General features: G+C 42.0%; 2 protein-coding genes across 7 annotated transcripts in view; one reads left to right on the top strand and one right to left on the bottom strand.

Annotated features, from left to right (window-relative positions):
- ADCY3 (adenylate cyclase 3) overlaps positions 1–4,512 on the top strand; it is an 89,238-nt gene extending 84,726 nt beyond the window's left edge. For all 4 annotated transcript variants that reach the window (XM_053589459.1, XM_053589457.1, XM_053589458.1 and 1 more), the window contains exons 19-22: positions 402–521; positions 1,950–2,073; positions 2,704–2,828; positions 3,505–4,512. In XM_053589459.1, coding sequence (XP_053445434.1) covers positions 402–521; positions 1,950–2,073; positions 2,704–2,828; positions 3,505–3,687 — 552 coding nt within the window. In that variant the 3' untranslated portion in view covers positions 3,688–4,512. The remainder of the gene's footprint in view (positions 1–401; positions 522–1,949; positions 2,074–2,703; positions 2,829–3,504) is intronic.
- CENPO (centromere protein O) lies at positions 4,509–25,692 on the bottom strand. 3 transcript variants are annotated; one of them, XM_053589471.1, is made up of 8 exons: positions 25,563–25,692; positions 25,266–25,382; positions 19,229–19,404; positions 8,549–8,663; positions 7,578–7,837; positions 6,529–6,700; positions 5,631–5,796; positions 4,509–4,602 (listed from the first exon to the last, which is right to left on the bottom strand). In XM_053589471.1, the coding sequence occupies exons 2-7, from the start codon at positions 25,309–25,311 to the stop codon at positions 5,660–5,662; spliced, it is 906 nt and encodes a 301-aa protein (XP_053445446.1). In that variant the 5' UTR covers positions 25,312–25,382; positions 25,563–25,692; the 3' UTR covers positions 4,509–4,602; positions 5,631–5,659. The 3 variants fall into 3 exon arrangements, with proteins under 3 accessions (XP_053445446.1, XP_053445445.1, XP_053445447.1); XM_053589470.1 differs by lacking the exon at positions 4,509–4,602 and having other exon boundaries at positions 4,663–5,796; XM_053589472.1 differs by lacking the exons at positions 4,509–4,602; positions 25,266–25,382; positions 25,563–25,692 and adding an exon at positions 18,428–18,516 and having other exon boundaries at positions 4,663–5,796; positions 19,229–19,323.
- Positions 25,693–25,809: the final 117 nt, after the last annotated feature.

Genomic DNA, 25,809 nt, shown 5'->3' with positions numbered 1-25,809 from the left:
GGTCTGTGTGGGTAAGCTGGGAGCCTGGGAAATCACAAGGTCACAGGATAAGGACTGGCCAGACAGGATCCTGAGGCCCCTCTGATTCCTCCTACCCTGCAATTCAGCTTCAGCAAACATTTATTAGGTAACTTATGTATTAAGGAAAATGCTTGTACAACCCTAGGAGACTGGCAATTTTATTTCAGTGTTAAGGTTGTAGAAACTAAGGCTCAGGAAGTTAAGAAGTTTGCCTAGGATCATCTGGCAGATAAGCAATGGCATAAATAAAAGCTTCTATAGGAAAGCATCTCTTGGACTCCAGTATGTTTTGTTGGGTCCTTGAAACAAGCACATCTGTCATTTAGATGGCTCATTTGTCTGCCTTGACTCTGCTGATAGTTTTTTAATCCCAATCTCAGCTCCTGGACAATCCCAAATTCCGAGTCATCACCAAGATCAAAACCATTGGGAGCACCTACATGGCAGCTTCAGGAGTCACCCCAGATGTCAACACCAATGGCTTTACCAGCTCCAGCAAGGTAGCTAACCCCGATCCCTACTCTGCCCCTGCCCCATGACTACAGGGAAGAGAAAAGGCTCTGCCCTGAGGCAAGATATTGTGTGGTAAATGTCATTACAAGAGTAAAGAGAAGTTGAGAGCTGTTGTGGGAAGGGCTCACAGACACACACCACTGGCACCAGGTAAGTAAGTATAAATATGAAGTAGGATTTACTGAGAAAGTTCAATGAACAGAGAACAGTGGACACATACAAACCCCATTACTGTTCTACAGCTTTGGCCTAAGATCATTCACGTGCACTGTGGACAGGCCCTTCAAGTCTCTGTGCTCTCATAAGAACTGGGGACCAGGAACCATCTATGCCATTATGTAGTGATGAAAGCTCCGAGATGAGCTCTATGAGATGGCTACTGGGAGAGGAAATGAGCTGTGGGGACCCAGGTACTGGGTTTCAGTTTTGTTAAAAGAGGGTTCAGCCACATACACCAGAGCTGGTGGGTTCGAGCCCAGCCTAGGCCTGACAAACAATGACAACTACAACAAAAAAATAGCCAGGCATCGTGGTGGGCGCTGTAGTCCCAGATACTTGGGAGGCTGAAGCAAGAGAATCGCTTAAACCCAAGAGTTTGAGGTTGCTGTGAGCTATGACACCACAGCACTCTACCGAGGGCGATATAATGAGACTCTATCTCAAAAAAAAGTAAAAATAAAAAATGGTTTTGTTAAGATAAGGGCTTTTGCTCTATCACTCAGGCAGAAGTGCACTAGCATCATCATAGCTCACTGTAACCTTGAACTCCTGAGTTCAAGTGATTCTCCTGCCTCAGGCTCTTCAGTAGCTAGACTATAGGTACATGCCACCATACTCAACTAATTTTTCAGGTTTTTTTTCTAAAGATGGGATCTCACTATGTTGTTGGTCTCAAATTCCTGGCCTTGAGCCATCCTCCCCGGGGATTCCAGGTGTGAGCCACCGCACCTCACCCCAGCACTGCTAAAACATCGCCATCCTCTTTCACCTTTACAGCTGTCAGTGCTACAGCCACCTCTGCTACATGGATGAGGTTAAAGAAACGTGTCTAAGGCAGGTCATCACCCTCAAATGCTTCTTATCTAGTTGAAGAATCCAGTCAGGGTTACCTTCAGAGACTATCAAAGAGCTGCCTCATGACACACTAAACAGCTGAGCTGGGCAGGGTTTGTCTTCCCTATCACCATTGCTGAGTCTTTGCTCTCAACCTGCTAGAAGACACACGTGAACTCGGTCACAGTGACAAGTTGGAACTAGAGATTGCTGATTCCTTTGTGGGAGAAAGGAAATAAAGTTTCAAACAACTAGGTGTAGGGACCCACCCCAGAACTTGGCTAAGGGAAGGAAGGTGAGCAGGCTTTGCAGTCACAAGTCTGGATGGCTCCTGACGCATCCTCTGCTGCTTTCTGCCACAGGAGGACAAGTCTGACAAGGAGCGCTGGCAGCACCTGGCCGACCTGGCCGACTTTGCACTTGCTATGAAGGACACGCTCACGAACATCAATAACCAGTCGTTCAACAACTTCATGCTGCGCATAGGTGAGGGCTCTGGGCACTGTATATCCCCGTGGATGCAGGGCCAAGAGGCTTAGGAAGATATGAGGCTTCTGAATCAGGGAGGTTCACACTCACAGAGCAATAAGGGACCTGAAGGACTTTTAGTCCAGTCTCTTCAGGTCATCAAAGTGAAAATCTGGTGAAATGGTCGAGCTATACCTGTCCCTGCTGTTTCCAGTGGCAGCTTGGCCTCTAAGCAGCCAGCGATCTGCCTTTCCAAGGGGGTTTCTGTGCCTGCGTGGGTATGGCTCTTCTCAGACCAGCTTGCCTTTTGAAAGGAGTTAACATCAACATCTTCCCCCTACCGAAAGGGTCTCATTCCTTTTGGGTGAGACTTGAAACACCAGTGTGTTAGAAAAGCAGGCCACTACCATGCCAAGTTAGCAAATGGGGGCAGCTGACATTTACCAAGCACATGGCAAGGATGGGATAAATGGAACACACAACTTCTGCTGTACAGAAACTCAGCCATGTTTAACAAATATGACATTACATAACTAGCTTTGTGGTAGGACGCGGGTGCCAAGTTCCATAGGAGAGTTGGTAGCTTCTGAGAAAGGTTAACGACAGGATCTGGCAGGTGACTGTACTAACTTTATGCCTCTACTTCAGGCATGAACAAAGGAGGGGTTTTGGCTGGGGTCATTGGAGCCCGGAAACCACACTATGACATCTGGGGCAACACGGTCAATGTAGCCAGCAGGATGGAGTCCACAGGGGTCATGGGCAACATTCAGGTACGTCCTCAAAGCTGAGAGTGCACTCAGACTTAGGGAGCGTGAACAAAATCGGAATAATTCTTTGCTGATGCACTATTGCCTCCTCACCTGGCCCAGAAGTCAGGCAGCAGTGTCATGAGATTAAGGGCATTTGTTGGAAGGGAGGTCTCTGCTACAGAAGGCATTAACAGAATGGAGAACATGCTTCAACCCATTTGCAAAATTTAGGTTTAAGTTCTAGATGAGAAAAACCTGCCTCTTGGTATCAGTTTCTTGACATCTCGTGCCTACAGCAGTTGCCTCTGAAGCAGCTGAGCTGTATCAACTTGGTCTGGCAGAAAAGGTACACAGAAGGAGCAAAGTGACAGGAGAGGAACCGGAGGAAAAGTTCCCACAGTAGTGTCAACACACAGGCTACCTATGGCCATTCCCATAGGAGAGTGGAGGTCCCACAGACCACCTGATGTTCTACTTCTCTCATCTGCTGACTGCCAGGGGTGGGATGGGAGGCTTGGCCCTGGGAGGTTTGGAGGACAGCACCAGGGGCCCAGAGTTACCTGGGACCTGTGGGCCTGTCGGTGTTATCACCCTTGGGATCAGTGCTCAGCCCCAACCACCTAAAGCCCCTGCGGCCACCCCCAGTCTAGTCTCACCCTCTAACCTTTAGCCCTCCTGTGCTCTTCTCCCACCACAGGTGGTGGAAGAGACACAAGTCATCCTTCGAGAGTATGGCTTCCGCTTTGTGAGGCGAGGTCCCATCTTCGTGAAGGGGAAGGGGGAGTTGCTGACCTTTTTCTTGAAGGGACGGGAGAAGCCAGCTGCCTTCCCTAACGGCTCCTCTGTTACACTGCCCCACCAGGTGGTAGACAATTCCTGAACAGCCTCTGGTCCCACAACAATCCAAACAGGAAGGGAGAATTTATTTTTTTGAATCAAAGAAAGGCCTTGGGACAGGACAAATTATTACGTCCCAACACTCCTGAATTGCTGAAGTGCACACTCACATAGACTTTAGGTTTAAAAATCTCCTCAAGCCTTCATTTGTTTATGGATATGTGAGCTCTGAGGGTGGCCATACTATTCCTCAGTGTGCCTGTAGTGTCCCCAGAGCCAGGGTCTTAGGCATAGTACTGGAATAATCCTTTTAGAGCCCTCACTCCAACCCTGCCTTCCTTGCCCCAGAGAGGCCCTAGCCACTGTGAGCAGGAACGCAGCAGAGGTGGGACAAAACTGCCTGTGCCCCTAGGCTGGGAGTTCAGGTGAGAAGCTCTGCTTCTGGTGGGAGCTGGGCAGGGCAGGACGCTGCTGGAAGACACTCTGCTCCCCGCTGGAACTTGAAAGCAGTACTTTCCTTCTGGAGACCTGGTTGTCTCCCTGTGGTCCAATTAGGTGAAATGGCCCTTGTCCCAATGTTCCTGATAATCTTGAAAGGTTCTTTTGGAACCCCTGTCACCTTAGTCATGAGAGCAGAAAGTGCAATATTTCCTTTCACCTGGTGGGGAAGGGAAATTTATTTCTGAAAGAAAAATATATAAACAGATCTTCTACATTTATATTTTTAACCTTCTGTTTAAAAACACTTTCCAATATTGCCTTGCCTTTTGAGCTCTTGCTACAGTCGCCTTTGCTACTGCTTTAAAAGAGAATTTACAGGTATTGATAAAGAACAAGACTGTTTTATTAAAAGCTTTATTCATCCTGAGTGTGATCACTGTGAAAATTCTGTTGACATCACTTATCTGAGGAGGGCAAAGTGCTTTGCTAACTCCGGCCACTGGTCCTCACCACATGCCTGGAAGGCAAGGGCTTCAAGTGAGACATCGCTTTTATTCTTAAGCTGCTACCATCTAAAGGGTGGCACAAGCCAGCTTTACTGTCCCTTGCACACATGGAGGTTACTTCCCCACCATAAGGTCTAGGAAGTGACCATTTCAAAAGGAAGCCTGAATGCCGCTCTGGACCTTGGGCAGTGGTAGCAATCACACCTGTGACCAGGCAAAGGAGGGACAGGAATTGAAATGGGAGAAGTTGGCCAAACACACAGGTTTTTACATCTGTGAACTGACCCATAAGCCAAGGAACAAGAAGTGCCAGCAGATCAGAGGCCAGTGGTTACTGGGAGAAAACGGTTCACTAAACCGACTAGGGGAATGAAAGATATGGACAGGGGAAGGCCTGTTTCCCTTTGCAACAACCAAGTTAATGGGTGGATTTCCAACCATGCTTGTTGTAGGGCGCTTAATACATTCAGTGCTTTACTAAAATGTTTTAGGAAACAGTATCACAGACACTGAATTACTTTATCCATATTGCTTTCTCATACCATACTACTTATAAAGCAGTGGCCTAGAATACATTGCTCCAAACCAAAGATTAAACATTCTTCCCTTCTTAACTGTAAGTTCTACTTCATTATCATGAACCTGGAATATTCTAAGAACTTTTCAAATGTCTCATGAAAATGAGGCAGAATTACTTAAAACTTCCATAAAAGCTAGAAATACTCTGAGTGAATGATACATTTCCCTCCTTCCTAAAATGTCTTCTAACAACCACAAACCATTCTAATTTTCAACCAAGACATATGATCAAATCAATACCTCAAAAGAATAGATAATTTTAGGCACTATAACAAGTGACCAGGCAATCTTGGAATTGTCCCAAAATGCCAATGTCTATACTCAAATTTGTTCCTTATCCTGATGAAGTAGGTATCTGTTCTCATTACAAGGGTGATCCCCAGGCAAGAAGTCTGAGGCGGTCAAAGTCTTCAGTTTCCAGGACCTTGCCTGGGACTATCTATTATACCAGTTCACTCACTTCTGACATGTTCCAGTGAAAAAAATATTCTAGGAGACCAGGCTCACATCCAGCTTTTCTCCTTTTTGTGCAAATGAAGCAAACACTTGATGTAGGGGTTTTGTACAGAACAGAATTTCATGGGATGCACGCTGTTCTTCCCAGGAAGTGGATAATGCTTCCATTCCTAAAAAAGAAAGATTCTTTCAATCTCATTTAGTGCGATTAGGGAAATCAGAACCTGGACCACTGATATTCTGGACCCATGCAACTTCTATCTTTTGGTCTAGACTGAGAGCCCCTTATTAGATGAATGTAATTTTGAGACTAGGGACTTAAATCAGAGGAAAACCTTTAAAACCTGTGGCAGCTTTAAACATCTGCCTCCTAAAAACATCTTACCTAATTCTTGATTATGGTCCATGTCATATTATTATGATACACTGAGCTGAAATAGGTTCACACACACGTACAAAAGGGTCTCTTTCAGCTAGCCCTGAAAATTTTCCATGTAGAGGATACTCTGTAGAGAGCTAAGTGTATGCTGATTTGTCATGTCTCTTTGGCTTCACAGTGGAACAGATCTTGGTTCTATTCACCATAAAGGACCCTATGGTTCAAACTTATTAGTTGTCTTTCAAGTGGGGGGGTCTCCAATGAAATAAAATCATAAGCTAGATAACAGAACACTGGCAGAATCACTTGAGGCAAAGGAGAAGGGAAAACTGTAAGAATTATGATTACCACTTACAAACAGACTGGCAGAAATAATAGTCTTTATTTCTTACAACCTGAGTAAATTTATAGTACATAAACAGAGGCCAGTATCTCAAGAAGTCCACTTGATGTATACTACCTATCTTACCTATTTCATTCAAAGCACGTTATAATTTCTTTGCTAAAGCATCCTTCCCCTTACCTTGATATGTAACAGTGACATCAGTGGGAAGACTCATTGTGAGGTCCTTATACAGCAATCTTGCATAAAATTGGAAAGACTGATCCCTTGGATCCACTTTGTAAGTAAATGACAGCAAGTTGCACAGGGAGTTTCTCTGCAGCGGCCCATTCAGAAAAACTGCAAAGTCACTCTAAGAGGGTTAAGGAACAAAACCAAGTATAAGACGACTACCACTGCAAAGGCAGTGGTTATAACACTTCAAATACTATCCAAAACAGGGCCCATGAATTAAATTTCATTGAAATAAATGAGGACAGAAAAAGGCCTGGAAAAAAAAAACTAATGGAAGAGACTCCAAGTCAGTGGCAGCCTAGAGAGGCCTACAAGATGCAGGTAGAGGTGAGATACCGTTTTTGCCAAGAATTTCACTGACATTATTACATGTGGCTAGGAGGCTTCATATCCGCATTCACCTATCAATTTTAAGTTTAACCTACACCTGGGAGCTTCCCAGTCATTCCAAGTGCATAGAGGGGAAATGCTAAGCTTGTAAGAGTCACTTACTGCCTATTTGCATTCACCTCGTATCCACTTTTTTCACACCAACCTTAGCTTAACTGCAACACTAAGAAGGCAGGCCAGACTTCCAGGGAAGAAGGACAGTATTCCTCTATGCTACTTCAGAAACCATTATTCTGTTTCTGCTTGCATCCATTCCCAAGGGCCAACAGGGCACTCAGCATACAGTAGGTCCACCATAAATCCTTGTTGAATTAAAGTACAGCAACTATATTCTATAACCCAGTAATAAAATTTGAGGCCCACCATTCAAGAATACATGACCCTCCAACTAGTCCCTATGCTTCCACAACATTCAGACGTTCAAAACAGTAAGAAAAGAGGGTAGAAAATAGGTTGTATATAAATAAAAAAATAAACAGGCTATGGTCAAACTCCTGGCTCAGAGCTAGGAAACATTTAAAATACAAAAGAAAACATCCCTGTATTTCCCTTTTAAGTTTACCATGGGCCCATAAAATGGGGTACATAACATCCCAGGCAAATACCTGAAGTTGATCTGCTTGGTACTTCCGCCCAGAGTAAGCATTTAAATACTCCCAGAGACTGAACAGGAAGCGCTGAATGTCAGTCTGTAAGTATTTTGCAGCTATTTCTTCTAGAGGAATGAAGACTGGAACCGAATGGTGATGTATCTGGAGAGGCTTCTGTATGACAAGGTCCACAAAATAGGAATCCAATAGGTTCCCCTCAAAAGCAGTACTGATACAGATGCAGACTCCTCGGCTGGTCAGTTTACCACTGAGTCCTGAGGCCAACAGTAACATGATACCTCTTAAGAGATGTCAGGCAAAGGTAATGTCTTAATTCATCTATGCATTCCAGTAGCTTGTATAGTGCCTAGCACACAAACACTATGTGCACAAAGGTTTGTTGAACGGATGAACACTGTAGGCTCTTTCTTCCCGTTGACTTTGAGAGTGAGCTGTTTAAACCATTTAACAATGGTGTAAAAGAAAAAACACCCTAAATGCCAAATTATTGAGAGAAATTTTGAAATTTTCAATTTAGCTATTTGTTTTTTTCTGAGTGTCAAGTAATTTATAGTAGTATTTCCCATAATCCTCCTTTGGCATAGATTGGAGAACAAATTCCTATTTATGGTGAAACAGTCTTGAGGGATTCAAACTATTTGACTAGTAGCACAGAGCAAGCCAGCAGTAAAGAAAGTTCTAAAGCAGTCTGCCACACGATGAATTCCTAAATTGAATGTTCTAAGCCAGCTACTAAACGATCTCCTGTACAGAGGCCACTTTTGTAGGTGAAGACATGCCTATACACAGCATGCTAATTGTGTGTGTGTGTGTCTGAGAGAGAGAGATGAGGGTGGGGGGCTATAGGATAAATCCTCCTGAAATGCATTCAGAACTAATACTACATGTAACAAACAAACTCATTCACTAAAGACAAAGACCCAGACTGAATTAGGCTTAAAAACAATAACCAGAAAAAATTATACCTGTAAAACGATATGCCTGCAAAATGGCTTTCATATTTTCCTGCTTTCTTTCCAAATCTTCCTCACTGATCTCCACTTTTTGGTCAGGTTCTACGTTGGCAATAGATGCTTTAACCTGCAAAATATGCAACAAATTAAACTAGGCACAGAGAGGAACACCACAAAGTCCCAGCTGCACCCAAATGGATAGTCTCAATTTGTTATCCTTGGTAGAGTGCTGTGGCATCATAGCTCATAACAACCTCAAACTCCTGGGCTCAAGAGATCCTCCCGCCTCAGTCTCCCAAGTAGCTGGGATTATAGGTGCCTGCCACAATGCCTGGCTTTTTTAGAGATGGGGTCTCGCTCTAGCTCAGACTGGTCTTAAACTCCTGAGCTCAGGAAATCCACATGCCTGGGCCTCCCAGAGTGCTAGGATTACAGGTGTGAACCACCACACCCAGCCTTGAAGACTGAGACTCTGTCTCAAAAAAATAATATAAAAAAGTAAAGTATATGCTGTCTTGAGGAAACATATCTAACCCCCAAGGACAAATCAAGATTCTGGGTCAAGGGCTGGAAAACAATATTTCATACAAATGGAAACCAAAAGAAAATGGGAGTTGAAATTCTTATTGCAGATAAAATCGACTTAAAAGCAACAAAAGTAAAGAAAGACAAAGATGGACTCTATATTCTGATCAAGGGAACTCAATCCAACAAGAAGACATTTCAATCCTTAATATTTATGTACCCAATTTAAATGCTCCCAGATTTATAAAGAAAACCCTACCTGATCTGAACAATATGATAAACAACACCACCAGGGACAGGATGTCAACACCCCATTAACAGAACTGGACAGATCCTCCAAGCAGAAACTAAGCAGAGAACATGACTCTAGAAGAAATGGGCTTAATAGACATATACATAACATTTCACCTCAATTCTACTAAAGGATAGTCTTCTCTTCAGCTCATGGATTATTCTTCAAGATCAACCATATTCTAGGTCACAAATCAAATAACAGAAATTATAAAAAATAGGAATTATACCTTGTAAATAGAAATTATACAATGGAATTAAGGTAGAACTCAATTCCAACAGACACATTCATCCCTACACAAAGTTATCGAAATTAAACAACTTATTGCTGAGTGACAGTTGGGTCAAGCAGGAAATAAAGGGCGGCTCCTGTGGCTCAGTGAGTAGGGCGCCAGCCCCATATGCCGAGGGTGGCGGGTTCAAACCCAGCCCTAGCCAAACTGCAACAAAAAAATAGCTGGGCATTGTGGCGGGCGCCTGTAGTCCCAGCTGCTTGGGAGGCTGAGGCAAGAGAATCGTGTAAGCCCAAGAGTTAAGAGGTTGCGGTGAGGCATGTGACGCCACGGCACTCTACCTGAGGGCGGTACAGTGAGACTCTGTCTCTACAAAAAAAAAAAGAAGGAGGAAATAAAGAAAGAAATCATTAGATGCATTGAACAAAATGGCAATGAGGCTATAAGCTATTGAAACCTGCAGGATGCTACAAAAGCAGTCTAAGAGGGAAAATCATCACATTAAATGCCCTTATCCAGAAATCAGAAAGAGTGCAAATCAACATACCTAATGAATCATCTCAAGGAAATGGAAAAGGAAGAGCAATCCCATGCCAAACACAGCAGTAAAAAAGAAATTACCAAAATCAGATCAGAACTAAATGAAATCAAGAACGACCATTCAGAAGATTAACAAAACAAAAGGTTGGTTCTTTGAAAAAATAAGTATCAAGAAACTCTTGGCCAAATTAACCAGAAACAGAAAAGCAAAATCTCTAATAAGCTCTATCAGAAACAAAAAAAGGGGGGAAATAACAACAGATACCACAGAAATACAAAATATCATCACTGAATACTATTAAAACTCTCTATGTCCAGAAATTGAAAAGTGAAGGAAATAAATACCTGGAATCACCTCTTTAGATTCAACTAGGAAGAAGTGGAATTCTTGAACAGTTATCAGCTCCAAAATTAAAACAATAAAAAACTTCCAACGCCAGGCTTTGTTCCTCAAGCCTATAATCCCAGCACTTTGGGAGGCCGAGATGGGCAGATTGCCTGAGCTCATGAATTCAAGACCAACCTAAGCTACAGTAAGATCCCACCTCTAAAATAGTCTGGCGTTGTGGTGGGTGCCTGTAATCCCAACTACTCAGGAGGCTAAGGCAAAAGAATGGCTTGAGCCCAAGAGTTAGAGGTTGCTATGAGCTATGACAACACAGTACTCTACTAGAGGTGACAAAGTGAGACTCTGTCTCAAAACAAACAAACAAAAAAAAACTTCCAACAACAAAAAGTCAGAAAGTTTCACACCAGAATTCTACCAAAACTTCAAAGAAGAGCCTGTACATATATTACAGAATCTATTCCAAAACACTGTTGAGAAGGAAAGAACCGTCCCCAACAATTCTACGAAGCAAGTATCACCCTGATGCCAAAACCAGGAAAGGACACACAGAAATAGAAAACTACAGACCAGTATGTTAATGAACTTGACACAAAAATACTCAATAAAATCATAGCAAACAGAATTCAGCTACAAATCAAAAAATAATTTATCACAACCAGGTAGGCTTCATCCCAGGGGTGCAAGGCTGGTTCAACATATGCAAATCTATAAATATAATTCACCACATAAAACAGAAGTAAAAACAAAGACCATATGATCCTCTCAATAGAGCCAAAAAAAGCATTTGAACAAAGTTCAGCATCTTTTTTTTTGATAAGAACACTTAAGTAAATTGACATGGATGGAACATCCATCTATCGGTTTCTTTCCTTAAACCGATAGAAGCCATCTACAACAAACTCACAGCCAATGTGACATTGAATAGAGAAAAACTGAAAGCATTTTTTGAATCTCGAATAGATTCTGGAACCAGACAAGGTTCTGGAACCAGATTCTGGAATCAGAATCTGGAATAGATTCTGGAACCAGACAAGGATGTCCACTATCGCCACTACTATTAAACACAGTGCTAGAAGTCCTACCCAATGCTATCAGACAACAGAAGGATATCAAGAACAGGAGATGGGGAGGGAGGGGGGAGGTGGGTAGAGGGAAGGGGATTGGTGGGATTACACCAGGGGTGCATCTTACAAGGGTGTATGTGAAACTTGGTAAATGGTCTGTAAAGCTAGTGAATGATGCCCCATGATCATATCAATGTACACAGCTATGATTTAATAAAATAAAATAAAATAAAATAAAAGAGCAGGAGATGACGACTATTAGAACACTGAGTGATTCTTTTTTTTTATTGAATCATAGACACTGATTGATTCTAACCTTTTAAATTTTCTCCAGTCCCTGGGGGCAAGTTGCAATCTTTTGAGGTCTCTTGATTCCCAACTTCATGGGAACACAATGGTTCCCAACTTATTTGGGGGGTGGGGGGAGGGATACATTGAGCAGAATACAATAGGAAAAGAATCTATACCACTTTCTGTTCCAAATTCATTTCTGTCCCTTCCTGTCTCAACCAAACCATATGGAATCAACACCACTCAGCTCTGTGGGAAAAAAGAAAAACCTACTCCCTCTACTCTGCTGGAAGCTGGAGGGTGCTAGGCTTCTGTGTAGTAATTCATAGAATTCTAGTTTCCCCCACTTTTTCTGTATATTGGGTTCAGAGAGTACACTGTGTCTCTATGTGAATATGGACAGTTAGGATTTACCAACATGTATCTGTCTACTTTCTCGTTTAAAAAAAAGAAAAAAAAACTTTTAAAAAAAAAATGGGGTTGGGTGGCGCCTGTGGCTCAGTCGGTAGGGCGCCGGCCCCATGTACCGAGGGTGGCGGGTTCAGGCCCGGCCCCGGCCAAACTGCAACCAAGAAATAGCCGGGCGTTGTGGCGGGCGCCTGTAGTCCCAGCTACTCGGGAGGCTGTGGCAGGAGAATCGCTTGGGCCCAGGAGTTGGAGGTTGCTGTGAGCTGTGTGAGGCCACGGCGCTCTATCGAGGGCCATAAAGTAAGACTCTGTCTCTAACAAAAAAAAAAAAAAAAAAAATGGGGTTATAGAAGGTCAGCAGAGGGTGGGTTTGAGATGTTTGGGTGCGTTAAGCAGGGACAACATGGCTTCTCCTTTAGCATGTTTAATTGTGATGTTTAGTGGACATCCTTGCAGTTTAAGATGATGCTTTTAAAATAAATTCTCTCCTAATGATTACTAGAGTCCTATCATTAAGTAGAGAATCAGCAGAACCTGTAGGATCTTATTTGGAATTGACATTCTCTACTGTAATTTTGTTCTTGTTTATTTTAAAATTTTCTTTTTTTTTCAATGGAAAGGAAAGATGATGCTTAGTTTTAAACTTTAAAAATGTACAAGTTGCTTTGTTATAGAATAAAACTAAATGTATACACACACAAAGAGACAGGGAAGGATATCAAATGTATGCAAAATGGGGACAGAGAAAGTCAAACTATCGCTCTTTGCTGATGAATTGATCTTATACCTAGAAAATCCCAAGGACTCAACCACAAGACTCCTAGAATTGATAAAGAAATATAGCAACACCTCAAGTTATAAAATCAATGTACACAAAAAGTAGCCTTCATATACATCAACAGTCAAGCTGAAAATCAAATCAAAAACAGTATCTTTCACAGTAGCACCAGAAGACATTTAACAAAGGATGTGAAGGATCTCCTCAGAGAGAACTATGAAATCTTGAGGAAAAAAATTGCAGAGGATGTTAACAGACAGAAGAACATATCATGTTCATGGCTTGGAAGAATCAACATAATTAAAATATCTATACTACCCAAAGCAATCTACAGATTTAATTCAATACCCATTGAAATACCATCATACTTTTAAAGATCTTGAAAAAAATAGTTCTAAGTTTTATATGAAACCAAAAAAAAAAAAAAAAGCCCAAATGGCCAACACAATTCTATAAAATAAGAACAAATCTGAAGCATCACTTTATCAGACTTCGGCCTATATACTACAAGTCTATAGTAATCAAAACAGCATGGTATTGGCATAAAAAACAGACATAGATCTATGGAACAGAACAGAAAATCTAGAGCTGAAAACAGCCTCCTATAGCCACCTGATCTTTGAAAATCCCTATTCACTACATGATGCTGAGAGAATTGGTTAGCCACATGTAAAAGACTGAAACTGGACCTGCATCTCTCACCACTTACAAAAATTCACACACAATGGCTAAAAAAAAAAAATTTTTTTTTTTTTTTTTTTGAGACAGAGTCTCACTTTGTCACGCCCAGTAGAGTGCCGTGCCATCACAGCTCATAGCAACCTCAAACTCTTGGGCTTAAGTGATTCTCTTGCCTCAGCCTCCCAAGTAGCTGGGACTACTACCACAACCTACCACAACATCCGGCTATTTTTAGAGACAGGGTCTCGCTCTGCCTCAGGCTTGTTTCGAACCTGCGAGCTCAAGCATTCCATCTACCTCAGCCTCCCAGAGTGCTAGGATTACAGGTGTGAACCACCATGCCCAGCCTTGGATAAAAGATTTATTCTAAGACATGAAACTGTAAAAACCCTAGAAGAAAATGTGAGAAAAACTCTTAGTCTTATTAACATGAGAGAAGAATTTATGAAGACCACACTGGCAATCACAGCAACAATAAAAATAAATAAGTGGGACCTGATTAAGTAAAACAGCTTCTGCACAGCTAAGGACATAATCAACAAAGCAAAGAGACAACCTAAGAATGGGAGAAGATATTTGCATGCTATGAATCCAAGAAAGGGCTAATTACCAGAATCTACAAAAAAACTCAAACAAATAAACAAGAAAATATTAATCAACCCCATTAAAAATTGGGCAAGAGTGGGCACCAGCCACATATACTGGGGCTGGTGGGTTCGAACCCAGCCCACGCCTGATAAACAACGACAGCTACAACAACAAAAAATAGCCTGGTGTTGTGGCAGGTGCCTGTAGTCCTAGCTACTTGGGAGGTGGAGACAAGAGAATCCCTTAAGCCCAAGAGTTTGAGGTTGCTGTGAGCTGTGATGCTACAGTACTCTACTGAGGGTAACATAGTGAGACTCAGTCTCAAAAAAAAAAAAAAAAAAAATTGGGCAAGAGACATGAAAAGAAACTTTTCTAATGAGGACAACTGGCTAACAAACACATGAAAAAATGCTCATCATCCCTAATCATCATAAAAATACAAATCAAAAATCACTTTGAGATATCACCTAACTCCCATGACAATGGCCCACCTCACAAGGTCTCAAAACAACAGATGCTGGTGCAGATGTGGAAAGAAGGGAACACTCAGCCACTGTCAGTGGGAATGCAAACTAGTACAGCCTCTATGTAAAGAAGTACGGAGATTCCTCAGAGAACTAAAAGCATCTGATCCTGCAATCCCATTAATAGGTATCTACTCAAAAGAAAAAACACCATTGTACCTTAAGGACATTTGCACTCACATGTTTATAGCAGCCCAATTCACAACTGCAATGATGTGGAAACAACCCAGGGGTCCTTCAACATGTAACTTTAATAAACTGTTGTACATGCATACCATGGAATACAATTCAGCCATAAAAAAAGTGATTTTGTATGTTTTGTTAACAACCTAGATGGATTTCGAGAATATTCTCCTAAGCAAAGTATCACAAGAATGGAAAAACAAGCACCACATGTACTTAGTACTGACTTAAAACCAGTAGTTTAACAACCACATGCTCACGTGAGAGAAGAACTCAATTAAATTCAAGTGAGGGGGCTCGGTGCCTATAGCTCAAGTAGCTAGGGTGCCAGCCACATGCACCAGAGCTGGTGGGTTCAAATCCAGCCCAAGCCCACCAAACAACAATAACAACTGAAACCAAAAAATAGCAGGGCATTGTGGCAGGTGCCTGTAGTTTCAGCTACTTGGGAGGTTGAGGCAAGAGAATCATCTGAACCCAAGAGTTTGAGGCTGCTGTGAGCTGTGACACCACGGCACTCTACCCAGGGTAACAGCATCAGACTGTGTCTCAATAAATAAATAAATAAATAAATTCAAGTAGGGGATGGATAAATTCCTACCCAATGGGTACACTGCATGGGTATATTGCACATTTCTGGGGGAAGAGCATAACTACAATCTGGACTTTAACCTTACAAAAGCAAACTATGCCACTTAATCATATGTACCCCGTTATTAATCTGAAAAAAAAATAAAAACTTTAGCAAAGTTGTCATATATAAAGTCAATGTACAAATATCAAATATTAAAAAATAAAATTTCTGAAACAAAATATATATGAGAAGTCATCAAATACAGCTTATAGGTCAAATCCAGGCAGATACTTGATTTTGTAAATAAGGTTTTATTGGAACGCACCACAATCATTCAATTTTACATATTGTTTATGGCTACTTTCATGCTGTAGGGTTGAATAGTTGCTACAGAGACCACATGGCTCACAATGTCTAAGATGATATCTGACCCTTAACAGAAAAAGTTTGCTGATGCTTGTATCATCGTGAAAAATTACATACACAGAAGAAATGTAATGAATGATGTTTCAGACCTCAACACATTACTGAGAAAAATTAAAGAACTAAATAAGGAAAGATATACCAGTACATTGACTAGAAGGAGCAAGAGTGTAAATGAAGATTTCAATTTTCCTCAAATTGATCTATAGATTCAAAGCCATCCCTATAAAAATTACAGGAGGTTTATTTTTGGAAATTGGCAGCTGATTTCCAAATTTATGGGAAATTCAAGGGGTGAAGAATAGCCAAGATAATTCTGAAGGAAAGGACATATACTACACATATAAAGATTTACAGTAAATAACTGATCACGGCACAAAGATGGACAACAGATCGATGAGCAGAATACAATCCAGAAACAGATCCACAGGATCCACTACAATGGAATGGGAAAACAGTAGTCTTATTAAGAAGTGGTACTGGATGAACTGAATATTCATATGGAAAATAACAAGAAAAGAAAGATGACCTTTATCATACAACATAAACAAAAACTGATTCTAGGGGCGGCACCTGTGGCTCAAGGAGTAGGGCGGAGGTGGCGGGTTAAAGTGAAAAATAGAGTGGTGCCTGTGGCTCAAAGGAATAGGGCACCGGCCCCATATCCTGGAAGTGCCGGATTCAAACCCAGCCCTGGCCAAAAACTGTAAAAAAGAAAAAACAAAAGTGAAAGATAAAACAAAACTCTACTAGAAAATAACACAGGAGAATATCATTATGATCTTAAGTTAGACAAAGACTTAACTAAACAGGAAACTGGAGCACTAAGCGTAAATTCCTAAATTTATTTAGGAACTTCATTAAAACAAAGATTTTCTTTCCATCACAGGCACCATCAGAAAGTGAAAAGGTAAGCCACAGTCTAAGGAAGACTTTAACATATACCTAACAAATAACTCGTATCTAAAATATGTAAAGAGGGCGGCGCCTGTGGCTCAGTGAGTAGGGCGCCAGCCCCATATGCCGAGGGTGGCGGGTTCAAACCCAGCCCCGGCCAAACTGCAACCAAAAAATAGCCGGGCGTTGTGGCGGGCGCCTGTAGTCCCAGCTGCTCGGGAGGCTGAGGCAAGAGAATCGCGTAAGCCCAAGAGTTAGAGGTTGCTGTGAGCCATGTGACGCCACGGCACTCTACCCGAGGGCGGTACAGTGAGACTCTGTCTCTACAAAAAAAAAAAAAAAAAAAAATATGTAAAGAATTCTATAGTTTAACAGACAAACCTAATAAAAATTTGGCAAAAGCCTTGACAAGCACAGTGCACAACAAAAGGTGAAATTTCAAGTATCCAATATAGGTACCTATATCATTAGTTATTAAGCAAATGCAAATTATATCTATAGTGAGATACTATTACACTCTTCAACAGAATGACAATCACACTGCTGCTGGGAATGTGAAACTGGTACAATCACTTTTAAAAACTGGTAGTATTTATTAAAGTTAATATGCCCATTTTAGGACCCAGCAATTCTACTGGGTATACACCAAATAAACAAGTGTATATTTTTACACCAAAAGCCAAAAACAAAAACATTCAGAGCAGCAATATTCATAATTGTCCCAAAGTAAAATAACCCAATAACCCCATGTCATGAACAACAGAACATACTGCAGTATGCTCACAAGGTGGAATTGTTATACACCAATAAATGAAAAAATGTGACCACTACTGGGCGGCGCCTGTGGCTCAAAGGAGTAGGGCACCAGCCCCATATGCTGGAGGTGGTGGGTTCAAACCCAGCCTCGGCCAAAAACCGCAAAAAAAAAAAAAAAAAAGTGACCGCTACCTGCAAGGTATGGACGAATCTCAGAGATGAAATTCAAGAAAGATGGCTTGGCACCCACAGCTCAGTGAGTAGGGCACTGGTCATACAGACTGAAGGTGGCGGGTTCGAGCCCAGCCCAGGCCCGCTAAAATAACAATGACAACTGCAACCAAAAAATAGCCGGGCATTGTGGTGGGTGCCTGTAGTCCCAGGTATTTGGGAGGCTGAGGCAAGAGAATCACTTAAGCCCAAGAGTTTGAGGTTGCTGTGAGCTGTGATGCCACAGCACTCTACCGAGGGCAACACAGTGAGACTGTCTCAAAAAAAAAAAATTTTTCAAGAAAGACATCAGACATAAAAGTCTATACTTTTTACATTTATACATCTTTCAAAAACAAGTAAAACCAACCAACGGTGACAAAAATCAGAATAGTGGTTACCTTGAGAGTAATGCCCAGGAGGAAGCAAAAGAAGAAATTATGAAGTACTGATAATATTCTATGCTTTGACCTGTGTAGTAGTTACCTGGTTGTGTCCAACTTTGCAAAAAAAAGATTGTGTACTTTATATATATTTTACTTTAATGGGAAGACAAGAAAATGAAGGAAACCTGACCTTATCCCACGGGCAGTGAATGATTATTGAGGTTTCTGAGCTGGGAATGAGGTGTTTCATGAAGCATTTTCTTGGCTGTGCAGGATTTGCTAGAAAAGTAGAAATACCAAAAGAAAGACCAAGTAGCAGACACTGTAATAATCCTGATATCTAGGTCACTTGATAAATATTTATGCCATATGTGAATAATACTTGAGTTACGGCAATGGAGGGAGGAAGCACATAGACCATGTAAAGGAAAATCAGACAGGACTTGCTGACTTGACCTGGGCTGGAAAGAAAACTGAAGAGGAAACTTTGTAGTTTCCTGTGAGGTTTCAAGTCTGGGTGATGAAAAGACGTCACTAATGACAGAAGAACTAATGACTCAAGCAAAACCACGACTTGAACTAACAGGCTTCGATGTCTATGAGGGGCAGGTTAGGAGTATGTTAGGAAGAACTTGCCTGGCCTATCAGTATTGCCCAATGATTTTTAGTTGACAGTGATATTAGTTACACACACATTCCATCATTTGAGGGATAAAGGACTGAAACCCATCCAGTAAGATCACAAGAAAAACACATGTTATACAAAGTTGCCAATTTAGGATCATGTTTGTTCTTTACACTCTAAGAAAAACTGCCAGCCCTGTAGTCCCAGCTACTCCGGAGGCTGAGGCAAGAGAATCACGTAAGCCCAAGAGTTGGAGGTTGCTGTGAGCCGTGTCACGCCACGGCACTCTACCGAGGGGGGTACAGTGAAACTGTCTCTACCAAAAAAAAAAAAAAGAAAAACTGCCAGCATCACCCTTCTACTCACTCTGGCTTGTGGTTGCTTCAGTTCAGCCCTCAGCTCATCTCGTAGAAGCCTCAGTTTACGGATCTTGGTTTCAAGAGCACTTTCCACTGCCTGCGCACTCTGCAGCTCTTCAGACCGTTTACCTTTACAGGATCTGTTCACTTCAGCCTCTAGTCTTTCCAAGTGAGCTAAGACACCTAAGGAAAGTTAAAAGGGAATTGCACCAGAAGCCAAAGGTTTCTAACTCTGACAACAGGAAGCATTTCAGAAAATAGAGGGCAACTCTTTTTTCTAGAATTCTGTGGTCAGCTGAATTGTTAGCTGCCATAATTTATAAAAGCAGAGGAGCTAATAATTAAAATCAAAGTAGCCGGGCATTGTGGCGGGCGCCTGTAGTCCCAGCTGCTCGGGAGGCTGAGGCAAGAGAATCGCCTAAGCCCAAGAGTAGAGGTTGCTGTGAGCCGTGTGACGCCACGGCACTCAGGGCAGTACAGTCTCACTGTACACTCACAGTCTCACTGCCCCCCAAAAAATCAAAGAACGGTGATGCATTAACAAAAATAGTCCTTGACCAGGACACTACTCAAAGAGCATGACAGAGAATCTGACTTGTCCACCACATGCTGATAAAGCACTAGCATTTTATCTAGGACCACAGTCTATTACAAATTCACATCTCCAGTGTAGAAAAGGATGATTTATGGCTTTACCATAAAGACCAGACAGAATCTCCCTCATGAAAGTTCTATTCTTTTAACTATGAGACTTTGATGGGTTTCTTTAATAGATCCAACATCTATTTTATAGGGGCAGTTCATAAGGATATACTTATATGAAAATCTTCTTTACATCCCTTGGGACGGACTCCTAAAACTTATCTTATTCACCTATCCAATTAAGACTAAAAATCTAGGGCGGCGCCTGTGGCTCAGTCGGTAAGGCACCGGCCCCATATACCGAGGGTGGCGGGTTCAAATCCATCCCCGGCTGAACTGCAACCAAAAAATAGCTGGGCGTTGTGGCGGGCGCCTGTAGTCCCAGCTACTCGGGAGGCTGAGGCAAGAGAATCGCTTAAGCCGAGAAGTTGGAGGTTGCTGTGAGTTGTGTGAGGCCACGGCACTCTACCAAGGGCCATAAAGTGAGACTCTGTCTCTACAAAAAAAAAAAAAAAAAAGACTAGAAATCTAGACTTTCTTTTTTTTTTTTTTTTTTTTGCAGTGTTTGGCCGGGGCTGGGCTTGAACCCACCACCTCTGGCATATGGGGCTGGCACCCTACCCCTTTGAGCCACAGGCGCCACCCAATCTAGACTTTCTTATGGGGCCCAGGAAAAAAAAAAAAACCCAGCAACAAAAAAACAAAACTCCTATGAGAGCAAGTCAAGGCAGACACACACTACATGCAGAATTATGCATTTTACACATTGACCCCATTCCCTCCTGCCTTCTCAGGAACCCTAGATTACTGTTATCTCTATTCTCTGCTGTATTCATGTCTTCTCTGCTGAACCCCTCCCTACAGGCCACAGGTTCAAGTCTCACTCGTCTTCACATTCACAGGCCCATCTTTGTCCACACATGCATACCACCTACTATCCCTTTTCCTTTCCAGGCAAACTCAAAAGACTTACTCATAGTCTGCGTATCCCTTATAAAAATTGCTTGGGACCAGAAGAGTTTCAGATTTTGGATTTTGGAATATTTGCCTTATACTCACCAGTATGAACATTCCAAATCCAAAATCTGAAATGAGCATTTCCTTTGTGTGTCATGTCAGTGCTCAAAAAATTTCAGATTTGGCTTTTCGGTGCTCAACCTATACTCACTTTCTCCATTTCCTTACCTCTTACTCGTATCACGATTCCACTCTAACTCACTCCTGTTCCCATCATTCTACAAACGACTCTAAGATCAACAGTGATGTTCATGCTGCTGAACCCAATGGATGTTTTTCAAGCTCCCTTATCTCACCTCCCAGCACATAAAACTCCACTGATCACTACCTTTCAGAAACATTCTCTTCCTTTTAAATCCTATCATACCAGTCGCCTGGTTGTCCTTCTTCAGTAAATGTTTATTAAGCACTTATTTTGTGCCAAGCACTATTTCAGGCACTGGGAACACAATAATGAACAAGAGACAAAGACCTTGCTTCTGTGAAGCTTACATTTTACCTCTCTCACCCCTCTTTCTGCTTTTCAGGCTTATATTCTCCTTGACCATTAAATGCTGAAATTTTCCAAGGCTCGGTCCCAATGCCTCTTTTCTCCCAAAGAAACCTCATCAATACCCATAGCCTCCATGACCATCTGTAAATGAATGCCTCATGAATACATTATCTCTAGCTTCTGTCTCTCTCCTGAATGTGAAACAGAATATCTACCTGCTTTCTCAGAGTATGTACTTGGAAGTCTTAGACTTACAGGAACCCAATACTCAACATGTCCAAGACTGAATTCATCATCTTTCCCTTCCAAGCCCCTCAGTGTCTGGGACCATCATTTACCCAGTTACACAAGCCAGATATTTAGCATCTTTACACCTTTCACCATGCCCCAACCTTACTTCATTACTAAATCCTATCAAATATACACTCTTAACATCTCTACAATATGTCCATTTCTCTCCATCTGTACTGCCAGCATTGCAGTTCAAGCCACCATCATCTCTGACTTATGCAGGTTTCCTAGATGGCTCCTTTTCTGGAGGCATATTTCAAAATCTCAATTTGATCACAGCCTCCAGTTGGCTGAAGCCTCACAATGACTTTGCATTGCCTATGGGACCTGCTGGTCTCTTCTTATCTCTCCTGAGCTATTCAAACTCTAATGGCAAAACAAAGTCCTTGTCCTAATCAATATCACAATGTTCCTTCTCTCTGCACTTCCTCACAGGCCTCCTTTCAGGCTCTTAAATACACCTGGTGTGGACACGTGTAAAGCATTCCCTTTCCACGAAATGCTCTTTCCTAGCCCTTTAGCCACTTCCACCTACATTTACTCTAGCTCATCAGCACTCAGTGCAAGCAGCATTTCCTCAGGGAAACCTTTTCTTTTCTCTCTTTTTTTTTTTTGAGACAGAGTCTCACTTTGTTGTCCTTGGTAGAGTGCTGTCACACTATCACAGCTCACAGCAACCTCAAACTCTTGGGCTTAAGCAATTGTCTTGCCTCAGCCTCCCTAGTAGCTCCCGCCTTGGCCTCCCAGAGTATTAGAATTACAGGCGTGAGCCACCGCGCCCAGCCTGTCATACCTTTTCTTAAGATCTCAAAAATTGTGTAATCTTCCTTTAGACAAAATATTATAATTTTAGTTGTATATTCATTAGTGTGATATTTGATTGCTTCTATCTCTCACTGAACCTTCAAGTTCCAAAATCAGGTGCCATGTGATTTTGTTCACCCACGTTATTGCTAATACCTACTATAATGCCTGACTTATGGTTAAGTGCTCTGTAATTATTGACTAAAAGGTGGACAAGCAGCATGATCTCTTAGAGATCTTGGCATGTCTACAGAAAAATGCAATAATATTTGTGAAAAAACTTAATAAAATAGTCCTAATAATTATGATGTGATTAACTGCCTTGTTAACAAACCTCTATTTATCCATCAAAACTATATTGAGAATCTACTATAGGGCGGCGCCTGTGGCTCAGTCAGTAAGGCGCCGGCCCCATATGGCGAGGGTGGCGGGTTCAAACCCGGCCCCGGCCAAACTGCAACCAAAAAATAGCCGGGCGTTGTGGCGCGCACCTGTAGTCCCAGCTGCTCGGGAGGCTGAGGCAAGAGAATGGCTTAAGCCCAGGAGTTGGAGGTTGCTGTGAGCTGTGTGAGGCCACGGCACTCTACCGAGGGTCATAAAGTGAGACTCTGTCTCTACAAAAAAAAAAAAAAAGAATCTACTATAGACCAGGGACTATGCTAGAAGCTAATCATTCCCTAATGGAAAACAAAGTCCTTGCCCTTACAGAGCTTACAAAAATTACTTAATGTACAACCAGGAGACAATCTGAAAAATGCACACATGTGGTCTAAATTAAGGGTTACAGGAGTGACTTGGTCAAATTCTATTTTATGAAATTCCCTTGGTACTCACTATACATGTTAATTTTTTTCTCTCTGTAAGAAAAATTATAAAAATAACAACTTAAGACTGTTAATTATTGCTCTCAAATGAGCCACTCCAACAAAAGGTAAATTCTACATTACTACAACAAATAGGTATTAGTGCTCTCAAAGTTTCTGAAACACAGATAATCAAAACTATGTCAGCTTGTTGTTTTATGTTGCTATTAGAGAAAAGAGAGAATCTATGGAGCCAGCCTCATCTTGAAAAGCATGATCACATTTCATCACTGCCAGTCAGTTCTGTTCAAAAAGAGGTTACAAAAAAGGTCAAAACCCCTATTTGAAGAAATCAACTGGTTGCAACTAAAATTCTATGTCCTCCCCTCTCTAAAGAGTGAATTTAGAATGCTCCCTTTTGAAAGAATTCAAATCTTAAGCAGAAAACTAAAAACACACAAGCAGAGGGCTAAAATTAGTATGAATAACAGCTAAATGTTTAAATACTATTTGAAGCGAAAAATAAAAGGGCTGTAGAATAACTCTCTGACTGGTCTAAATCTCTGGATAACCCAAAACTTCCACCTACTTCAAAGAAAAGTAAAAGTCAGTCACAGACTACAGAATAAGTTAGTTCTGATTGTAGCGTGTTTCTAATAGTTACCAAACTTAGAGTCTTGAAGTAAAAATAAATCTCAGCCCATATCTACTGATTTTCTAAAGTTTCAGCTTAAGTTTATCTGAATATCGCTAATTCTCAGTTATCAATGATAATATGACCCAGAGGAAAAGAAGTTTACCAAATCAACTGACTCAGTGTTTTTAAAACTGCAGAATTGGGCGGTGCCTGCGGCTCAAAGGAGTAGGGCGCTAGCCCCATATGCTGGAGTTGACGGGTTCAAACCCAGCCCCGGCCAAAAACTGCAAAAAACATACCAAAAAAGTGTTAACGCACAACCCTTCCGACTGAGATGTGAGACTTGAATTAAGTACTTCAAAGCTCTAAGAAGAATTAGTGGCATAGGACTATAAAGGCACAGATAACAAGAACTGTTCACAAATATCAGTGGGTATTAAAATGGAAAGCAAACTGACTTCTGGGCAGAAATTCAGAGGCAGATCTCAGTTTCCAAAGGACTCACTAAGGACCAATATAGTAAAAGTCAAAGTTTCATAATGCTAATCAACCCTTAATACTAAAGCATTTGCTTAGCCAGGTGTTTTGGCAGGTACCAGCTACATGGGAGGCTACATGGGAGGCAAGAGAATCGCTTAAGCACAAGAGTTTGAGGTTGCTATGAGCTGTGATGTCACAGCACTCTACCCAGGGTGACACAGTGAGATTGCCTCAAAAAAAAAAACTAAAGCATTTGCTGACTAGATGTTTTACTTATGAAGCATGTAAAAAATCAGAGCATTTATTGAATATATTTTATACATTAAACAGGTGCTAAATGCTCTATTTGAAAAGCATGGATACAGTTAGATACTTATCTAATTCCACAACTACCACAAAAATACTATTCACCTCCACTTTCCATATGAAGAAATTGAGGCGGAAAACAGTAAAGTAACTTGCCCAAGGCCACAGTATGTGTAATAGCAGAGCCAGAACTCCAAGGTCTAACTAACACCAAGTCACTGCCTCACACTATCCCTCCCTCAGGAGGAATGTATAAATGGTCCTCAAAAATTCTGGGATAAAAGGAAAAATACCTCACTGGCTAGAAGTGTAGCTCAAAATAGCAACACAAACCATACTATGAATACAACTTATCAGTTTCCCAAGAGGTCGCAGCCTAGAAACAAAGTAACTTTTCCTGGTGGAATGATCTTGACTGTCTACTCCATTGAGTTTTCTATGTTAGTTCCTTTCATCATTCTGCTCCGAAATAGGACAGGTCACATATCAGTTCCAGGAGGAAAGGGCTCTTTCAGCCTGCGGGTCATCTTGGGCAGCAGTAGGAAAGGGAAGTAAGCGACCCTCTGAATACCTCCTTTGGATTCTCCCTCTTGACGTAAAGTATTCGCCCGCTCCATCTCCTCAGCTCCCCAAGAGCCTTCCCATGAAGCTGTCTTGACCAGTGGTAGTAAGGACCTAAATGTCCTTGCTGGTGAAAGAAAATGGCAACAAAGTCACACCAATCCCCACTCAGACAAACCCAAGTGACAGGGCCCTCGCCCTCAGGCACGTCCCCTCGGCCCCCGGATAACCCACGTCACCTTAGGTCTCCCTTTCCCTGACCCGCCCGCGGGTTCCCCAGGACCTACTCTGCCGCGTCCACACTTACCTCCCCGTCTCGGGTGCGCTCCCGAGGACACGGCCCCCTTTGGTCCACTAGGTTTTCTAAAAAGTCATTCCGCCCGCCACTGTGGTCACAGTTCGGCCGGTCCTTGGGGCTTCCTTCCCCTAACCTTCTCTCCACTGATTCACGCTAGCCGGAGCTGAGAATTCGCGCCGTCCTCGTCTTCAAAACTAATCTAATCGCTCCCGGCGTTCCTTGCGTTCCCGCCGTACAAAATCATGGCGGCGCTCAG

This window comes from Nycticebus coucang, chromosome 4, assembly GCF_027406575.1.
Source record: "Nycticebus coucang isolate mNycCou1 chromosome 4, mNycCou1.pri, whole genome shotgun sequence".
NCBI classification, from domain to species: Eukaryota; Metazoa; Chordata; class Mammalia; order Primates; family Lorisidae; genus Nycticebus; species Nycticebus coucang.
Note: the sequence above shows the minus strand (reverse complement) of the source record. Positions and strands in the feature narration are given on the sequence as shown.